The 9,470-nt window shown below is 43.8% G+C and overlaps 1 protein-coding gene across 3 annotated transcripts in view; it reads right to left on the reverse strand.

The window, feature by feature from the left end:
• MSI2 (musashi RNA binding protein 2) overlaps window positions 1-9,470 on the reverse strand; it is a 496,891-nt gene that overhangs the window by 101,007 nt on the left and 386,414 nt on the right. For all 3 annotated transcript variants that reach the window (XM_023732734.1, XM_004377894.3, XM_004377895.2), the window contains exon 9: window positions 3,069-3,183. In XM_023732734.1, the coding sequence (XP_023588502.1) occupies window positions 3,069-3,183 (115 nt within the window). The remainder of the gene's footprint in view (window positions 1-3,068; window positions 3,184-9,470) is intronic.

Raw genomic sequence — 9,470 nt, forward strand, 5'->3', positions numbered from 1 at the left:
TTGACAGCAACAGGTTTGGTTCTCAGTACTGAACATATTAGATAGCACGTGCCTAACAAGGTTAAGAGCGTTAAATGCAGTGGAATGATGTGGCCAAAGGACAGAAGGCTGAGAGGAATCAAATATATGAATGATATTCATGTATTTACTCTGATTACGTCCATTTTCATTAAGAAAAACTGAAGAGCTTTGACTGCATTGAGGCTGGACAACTGTGGTACCTCTTTGCTGATGCAGGCTGTGGAACAAAGTCTGAAGGGCTGCAAGAAGGTCTCAGCTGATTGCGGTTAGACTTGGAATGGTGGGAGCATTTCCTGAAGGCTACACATCTTCAGTGGTCAATGACAGATCTGGATCCTAAAAGTCTTCCAGTTTCTACCCTACAGCCTTTATACACAACATTTTAAATTCAAGACTCCAAAAGCCAGCAGGTGCTAATGGGCTCTATTGTTTTTCTTTAAGGTTTGATTTTACAATTTAAAACCACCAATACTGGAAATAATGAGAACACTGGCACATTCTGAAAAATATAACCAATGACACTGAACAATATGTATAGACATTGTTAAACGGATACCTAATTAGCTGTGTAAACTTTCACCAAAAATACAATTTAAAAGATTAGGCAATGAAAAAAAAATAAAACTACCAATACTGACCATTTAGATCAAAGATTCTATAGAAGAATCCTGATCAAAAGGGCGAAATGTGGAACATAATTTCATATTCACATCGAATCCAGACTTTCTAGAGCCACTGAGGCTGGATGACTCTCCAAAACTACTATCTAGAAGAAATCTTTAAACCTGAACCAAAACTATCTCCTGAAGTTGTTTTTGAACCAAATAATAGTTTAGCTAATTGGAAAAGAATGTCTGCATTAAGCATTATAGTCTTTTAAAGAATATCTATATGTGCTCAAATTGACAATAGTAACTCAAAAGGATAGATGAGAAGCTTAGCGGGGGCAGTGAGTTTGTGTTAGTGATGGTTGAACAGTTTGGAAAAGGGCGTTGAGAAAGGTAGCACAACTTGAAGAATGTAATCAATGTCACAGAATTGTACATGTGGAAATTGTTGAAGTGTTTGTATTATGTTTTGTTGTGTATATTTTCACCTTTCACAAAAAAAAAAAAAAATATATATAAAACTATTAAATTTGAAGTTTATTAGGCCCAAACAATTATTTTTACAGCAAGAGGTAATCAATCATCTTATAGTCAACTAGCAAATAATTCTCCCTTCTCACTGATTCTTTAATCATTCCTTTAAAATAATTACACTCTTATATGTATCTACTTTAGGCTTTTTAATCTGTACTATAAACAAGTACATTTATATTTACCATACTGCTTTAATTACTGTAGCTTTGGACTATGTTCTGATATTTGGTTAAACTAGTCTCTTCTCATTCCTCTTTTTAAAACATTTTCTTATTTATTCTCATGTGTTTCTTCTTCTAGGTGAGTTTTAGAATCATTTGGCCAATTTTTAAGGAACTATAATGGGATTTTTATTTGAAGCTCTATTAAACCTAAAAAAATAATTTGAGAAAAACTAACATCTTGCCTATTTTGTAAGTATTCTCAGGGCATCTCTTCCATTTCTTAAAGTTCTTCAAAATAACTTTACCTGCCCTTGTTATTTCCTCAGGCAAGTAGATACCATTCTTCTTAAGACCAAGAAAAGTGTTACAAATTTAAAACTAAGCCAGAAATGATTTAAACAGCAGCAAATTTGAAAATCTATGAAGAGCTTATCAAACAATATGCAAGAGGGACTCTTAGCCAAACCAAAACCCATTAAAACTAGACAGATCATGTGCCTGACTGGAATTTTACCATTAACTACCATTTATCCCATTTAATTAGTTATTTTCTGGACACACAATAACTTGCACTAAAATACTGTTCTCGCGCCTTGAAATTTCTAATTATTGTTGCGACCCACACCATTACGCATCTCCACTGCTTTCTGTCTTTCTTGCCATTTAAGCGGTAAGATTTTCAATTATCTATGCAGGAAGGACACAGATACCTTTAAGGAAAGGGGCATAATATGCAACTCAATTTCTCTAAAAGCCAGGAGAGATCATTTTTAGTCAGAACAAACACACTTTGTCTTTCATCATTTTTTTTTTTTTTTTGCAAATAAAGAGTAAAACAGGCTATTTAAAACATCCATTTAAATGCAAATTTTGATATCCCAAGAGAAAAATGTTAATCATTTAAATACGGGATTATCACCCACCCTTACCATTTCCTCTCCTCCCTCAAGTTTTAGAATATGTAGCCTTAGCCCACACAAGCTAAGCTACCAGGCATCCTTGGGTCTTTAAGAACTCCCACTGAGCAGGGATGGGAGGCTGGGGGTGACTTTTCCTTCTTTTGAACTGCCCAGCTGCCGTAGAGTGGACCCTGAATAACGGCGACCCCATGTGTGTCAGAGTAGAACTCTGCTCCATAGGGTTTTCAGTGACTGATTTTTTGAAAATAGATCACCAGGCCTCTCTTCTGAGGCACCGCTGGGTGGACTCCATCTGCCAACCTTTCTCTTAGCAGCCAAGTACATTAACCATTTGCATCACCCAGGGACTCTTCTGAGCTAAAAAAATCCCAGTTGCTGTAAAGTCAATTCCGACTTATGGCAACCCTACATGTATAACGTAGTACTGTGCTCCACAGGGTTTTCAAGGCTGTGACCTTTCAGAAGCAGACCGCCAGGCCTTTCTTCCAAGGTGACTCTGGGTGTGTGTGAACTGTCAACCTTTCAAATAGCAGCCAAGTGCCTTAATTATATGCACAGCCTCTTGAATAAGAGAGTGGAAAGGAAGGAAATAACGTCAAGTGTCTCCCATGAGCTAAGCACAGGATAAGATGCTCACCCAATCGTCATAACTGTCTTGCAAGTGGGGATTATTATCCTCATCTCCAGATGAGAAAACGGAGGCTCAAGTAGACAACGCAGTTTGCTTGACTCGTGGGTAGCCCAGCTGAGTGTATAGGCCTCCACTGCCCTCCCTGGCCTGTGGTGACCCTGCTGTGTCCTCAGGTCATGCCCAGACTCACCCAGCATCCCCATGCCGAGCATGAATGCATCCATGGTGTAAGGCAGTCCCCGGGCCCGGCCTCTTGTCCCAGGTGGGAACATGACTTCTTTCGGCTGAGCTTTCTTACATTCTACCTGTTAAACAGAAAGTGAACAAATGAGATGCAAATGAATTCCACGAAAATGTCAAATGCAGAACCGATCTGGTTACGAGCAAAGTTATTTTTAGCCTTGCTCCTTACTCACTGTAAAAATAGCCGTGCCGGGTAAATGGCCTGCAAAATAAATATTTAAGAAAACACGCCACTTGTGCAAATCCTGCTTTGGAAAAACCTACAAGGATGAAATTGGGTTACTGTCGGGGTTCAAGGACATTAGCTCAAGATACACACACTTGGGTTAGAGCTCAGATGGAAGCTTGGGAAGAAGGCAGGAGAGTTAAGGAGGCAGACCACGACTGTTTGATGCGTCTGAGAACAACCACAGGAGTAATAATAATAAACCCTTTGCCATTGTTATTGGCTGCTGTCGAGTTGGCCCTGACAATTAAAGGAAATGATGCTCAGTCCTGCACCATCCCCATGATTGGTTGTGGCTCGGATCAATGTAATTCATTGGCTGATTTTTGGAGGCAGATGACCAGGTCGTTCTTCTAGTCTGTTTTAGTCTGGAAGCTCTGCCTGGAACACGCAAGGCCCCATGACACACGGGTGGTGGCGGTGCACGAGGTGCACTGGTTGGGAATCGAACCTGGGTCTCCAGCATGGAAGGTGAGAATTCTACCACCGAGCTATCAGTGCGTTGCTTGGCCCTTTACACGGTCACATGTTACTTTCAGGTCATCAGATTCCTCACTTCAGGTCATCTGATGCTCTTATTAAACACGTCAGCCAGTTAATCTTACTTCCATTTTACAGATGACAAAACTGAGTGTCAGAAGGCTTATGTAATGTGCCTACTAAGGCCACAGCCCAGCAGGTCTAGGCCTAGAAGCCAGATTTTTAAAAATTTCCAGTCAGCGATGCTGCCACTTCCACGAAACCTACACCACCACACTGCTGAGAGAAGTCACCAGATTAAGCAGACTCTGTTCGTCTGGATGACCGGTTTCTCATTTTGCAGCTACATCCTCAAGTGGCTGCTAATTTTCGCTGTTTCCCTTCTGCCTCCAAAATGTCTTAATTTTATTCTCCTCACACACCCAGAGGTCACTCATTTAACGCCCTGAACTACATGAAATGCAAAACTACAAAACCAAACCAAACCCGTTGCCATCAAATCGGTTCTGCCGCATGACGACCCCATGTGTTACAGAGTAGAACTGCTCCGTAGGGTTTTGTTGGCTATAATCTTCACAGAAGCAGACATCAGGCCTTTCTTCTGCAGTACCGCTGGGTGGGTTTGAACTGCCAACCTTTCGGTTAGTAGTTAAGCGCAAATTGTTTGCACCATCCAGGAAAACAGTCAGTTGCTGAAGTTCCTCCTCTGTTTTACTAGAGAGCTCCTAGACCCTTGCTCAGGACTCAGGTGCTTTTAGTTTGCAGATAAATTTCACAAGCATGGTTACCCGGCAATCAAGGGCATTGCTGATAAAGATAGGATGCTGTAGGGTGAGGCAGGGATGCTTACAGCAGCAAAAAAGTATAACAGTGCTACAGCCTGTGACGGAGGAAAGAGAAGAATCAGGTGTCTTACTTAAACACAGAGTGGGGCCGTATTGTACAGGAGCAAAAACTGCACTTAGCTCAACAGCTGCTGAGGGCATCACTACAACAGAGAAGATTACCACTGTCTACAGCGAGTCTGAGATACTAAGACAAACTTAGACTGTGTTCAATACACATTGTTTAAAAAGGCACGTATCTCAGTTATCCATTTTGAAGATACTCTTGTCCTAAACAGTTCAATTAAAAAATATGTTAGTGCTTAAGGGTGGGGGGAAGCTTTAATTACCTAAAACATTAACTCCTCCTTCTTCAAAGACATCAGATAACTTAGAGAATGATAACCACAAATGCTTTTAAAAAATGGACAAATGGTTCAACGTTCATGACCGACAGGCTTAATACAAAGAGTTTTTTACAGGCTGTAAGGAAAGAGGTGGGCATCCTGACAGAGCAATGGGTAAAGGACACAAACAGGCAATTGACAAATGGCGAATAAGGAAGACGTGTTTCACCTATTAGATGGGTAGTGATAAAGGACTGTCTGATGTCAGGGTTCCTGAGGGTGTGGCGAGAAGGGGTGGAAACTGGCATATATTTTTCTGGAGGGCAATCTAACAATACATCAAAAACTCTAAATGTACATATCCTTTGACCCTGTAATCCTACTTTTAGGAATTTAACCTGCAATGACATATGGATGGAGCCCTGGTGGTGCAGTGGTTAAGAACTCAGCTGCTAACCAAAAAGGTCAGCAGTTTGAATCCACCAGTCACTCCCTGGAAACCCCACGGGGCAGTTCTACTCTGTCCTATAGGGTCGCCATGAGTCGGAATCAACTCAAGAGGAACAGGCTTTTTTTTTTTTTAATTCACCATTACTACTTATAGTTTAAAAAAAAAAAAAAGGAAATACCCTAAATGTCCAAGAATTGGGGACTGGTTAAGCCAAATTTGGCTCATCCATACTGATCAAATGTTACTCAGCTAAGGAAAAGCATGGTGTAAAATAACACGCACTGCTACTGGGAAAGGAGTCCTTGATGGTGTAAGTGGTCACAGTGTTCGGCTGCTAACCAAAAGGCTGGAGGGTCGAGTCCACCTAGAAGTGCCTTGAAAGAAAGGCCTGGCAATCTACTTCTGAGAAGCCTGCTATTGAAAATCCTATGAAACTCAGCTCTAGTGGGACCCACTTGGGGTCACCATGAGTTGAAGTCAGCTCAATGGCAACTGGTTGGTATTGGGAAAGTCCTCAGTCCTGGGAGAAACAGGACAGTTGCTCACCCTAAGCACAAAAGGGAAAAAAGCAAATTACAGTAGCTTTGTGGAAACTAAACAAGTGCATACGTGGCAGAAAAAAAATACTAAGAAGACATAACATAGTTGTCTTAGGTAACTTAGTTTTTTAATTTCCACCGTTGATTCTGCTGTTATTGCTGTTAAATTTCCAAGTTTTCTGCTTTGGGTATTACCACTGCAAGTAGGGAGAAAAGGTGATTAAAAAGAAACACATCCATCAGCACTTGGTCTTTTTAGATTTCTCTCCTAAGCGAGGGGTGACAACTTGTTCCTGGCCTCCCGGACCCTCGGGCTCCACCTCCGGGACTCTGAGAGCAGCCGGTGAGAAACCTCATTTGCATGGACCTGCCCACAGCCCGGGAAGATGGGCGTGCTCTGCTCAGGCAGACAGATAATTACGGGACGCCAACACCGGGCTCCAGAATAATACCGCTAACCAGCTCACTTGCTAATAGCCCTATCGGTGACAATCTATTGCATTGTCTTATGAAAACCTGCTGCCTGTTCCTAGGCAACCCGATCAACGAAAATTTCAGGTTTATACAATTTTCATTTAGGGAACATAAAGGTTAACTGACTGTAATGGGAGTATTTTCAACAAACCCACCTACTCTTCCTCTCACTGAGCAGGGCTGGCAGCTCCTTTTAGTTCTGCTCTGTCTTTGCTGCTCGTATTTCGGGCAGCACCAGCAGCGTGGGTTCTGTCAACCACCCGCCGTGTCAACTGTGAGTGCTCCCCGAGGCCAGAGGCCATGGCGTAAGCACTCTCTGGGGGACCCCGGCACATCCTGGGCACTTGAATGACAGGGAAAGGCAGCAGTCGCAGCAGGGAGTTTGGCTTGGTCTGTGCTGAAGGTTTCTGGAAAGATCTCTCAGGACCAGGAGGCCTGCCCACCCAGCCCCCTGCTCTTTTATTATCTTAGACAAAGAGACATCCAAAAGGAAAGAAGAGCATAGCTATTCTCAGCCTGTATCCTGAGTCCTTGCAGTGGGTCAAGGGCTTGCCGAGGATGAAAGCTATGTCCCTCACTCCAACACTCATCTGACTGGCAGAGGCCACGTCTCCCCCACCGAACTTTGAATGTGCAGGGATCAGGGACTGCCTCTACTTCCCCAGGCCCTCCATGCAGAGTGTGGACTGACTTACATGCTCACTGGGGCAAAGGAGACCCAGTCTACTTCATTCAGTAGAAATATGCAGAGGGAAGTGCCAGGCTTTGGGGCACATAAAGATAAATAAGGCAAGCCTCTACCTCCAAGAGCTTTCATTCTATTGGAAAAGGACAGGCTCCAACTGTCTTGTTCCCCTAACATTAGCAGAAATACTCACACATCAACCTGCCCCTCATCCCTTCTGGGCCTGTTAGCCTCTGGAGCCTCTTGAGTTGATCCACATTTGAGTCAACCTCCCCTATCCTCCCACTGGGCCCTGTGCATTCTGGAGAGCTTGGCATGACTAACCAGTTAGAGTCGTAATCAACACAGGTGAAAAACCAGGTTATCTCCCCAGTTCCAGTCACATACTTCAGTCATCTGGCCAGATGTGATGTTCCAGTTATCTACCACTAGGCAACAAACTACCCCAAAACTTAGTAGCTTCAAACAACCATTTATTATTTTTTCTCTCCGTCCTGTGAATTGACTGGGCTCAGCTACGTTCTTCCTCACAGTCTCTTACAGAGTTGTAGTTAGATAGCAGCTGGGGCTGGACCCATCGAAAGCCTTGTCTAGGCTGGGGGTCCAAGATGGCTTCTTAGCTCACATGGCAGACGGTCGACATTAGTTTGGCTGGGACCGTTGATGGGGGTGCCTCCACATAATTTCTCCATGTGGATGGTCTTCTCACAGCATGGTGGCTAAGTTCCAAGAGGGAGTATCTCAAGAACAAACATTTCAAGACACCAAAGAAGTGCCAAGGCTTCTTATAACCTCGCCCTGCCACATTCTAGCAGTCTAGATTCAGTGTGGGAAGAGAACACACAAAAGCATGAATACTGGGAGGAGTGGATCATTGGGGGCCACCTTTGGAGACTAGCTACCACGTGTGACCAGCGAACAACAATGAACTGACAGGACAGTAGAAGGCTTTCCTCCCACCCTTTGTGTTTGGCAGGCTCGGTTCTTGGGGCAGTGGGCACTGAGGGCTGCTCTCACCAGGGGCAGAGGACAGGGCATGGGGGCTCCCTCCCAGTGCAGCCCCTGAGAGACTTGTCTGGCTCCCCACGGTCAACAGAAATGAAATGGCAGTGGTTCTCATGGTAAACAGACTTCTTGCTCCAGCTGTGTTTTGGAACAGCCCCCTACGAGCCCCATGTATTGTAAATATGCCCTACCGCACCACCCACCCCCAAAGAAGCTCTTTCCCCAACTATTCTCCACAGGGCAGCCCTGGGATTGGGGCAGAATTTGGAGGAAGGAACCAAACCTTGAGTTTCCTTAGTCAACAGCTCAGCAGCTTCCCACAATGACTGTCTTTGCCACTGACTCAAATGGCAACTGGAAAAAGGCAGTCTGAATGGAGGAGTGAGAAATTTATCAGCAAATTCCATTTGGATTCATGCCTGTAAGAAGCCCCAGAGGCAACTCATGACCAACTGCTCACACCACGAAGACTAAGTCTCCATTTTCAAATTTCACAGCTGGCAAAGCCACGAAGCAAGCCCATTAACAGCAAGCCTACACCAGGGAGCGAATGCCAAGGACACGCCAACCCCCCAAGGGAGGATGGGATTTATTTGGAAACTTCATTCTTCAAATACGCTGCTTTGCTTGGCCAACTGGCCTTGAGGAAGAAGGTATGGCCACCTTTGTAAGCCCCATAGGTATGAGTTCAGAACACTGACCTAACCGAACCTTCTTTAACAAGGATAGTTGAGGCAGCAATATGTCCTTTGGGGAGCAAACCAGAGGCTGGCTGTGGAGCCTGCAGTGTGGCTTCTAGTGCTCTTGTGTCTGCTACTCTTTGGGGGAGGGAGGTGCCTCTTCCCATCAACCTTGGGAAGCACCTCAGCAAGGCGATTTGGTGTTGTTCGTAACATTCTATTTAGAAACAATTTCAAACTGACGGAGAAATTGCAAGGATAGCACAAATAATCCCAGTAACCTTTACTAAGATTCACCTATCACTCATCTTTTTTCCATTTGCTTTATCGTGTGCATGTTCCCTCTTTATATCTATGTCCATATATGTATGTAGTTTATTCCTGAACCATCTGAGAGTGAGCTGCATACATCAGGGTATGGATTTTCTAAGGGCATTCGCTTAAATAACCTCAGTACAGTGACCAACCTCGCACATTTAACAATGATACAATACTTTTATCTAACCTATCTTTTAATATTCCTATTTTGTCGACAGACTCAATGATGTCCTTTATAGCATTTTATCCATCCATCCATCCACCCATATATCCACTCACCCACCCACCCATCCATCCATCCCTCCCTCCCTCCCTCCCTC

This window comes from Trichechus manatus, unplaced genomic scaffold, assembly GCF_000243295.1.
Source record: "Trichechus manatus latirostris isolate Lorelei unplaced genomic scaffold, TriManLat1.0 scaffold00054, whole genome shotgun sequence".
Taxonomy (NCBI): domain Eukaryota; kingdom Metazoa; phylum Chordata; class Mammalia; order Sirenia; family Trichechidae; genus Trichechus; species Trichechus manatus.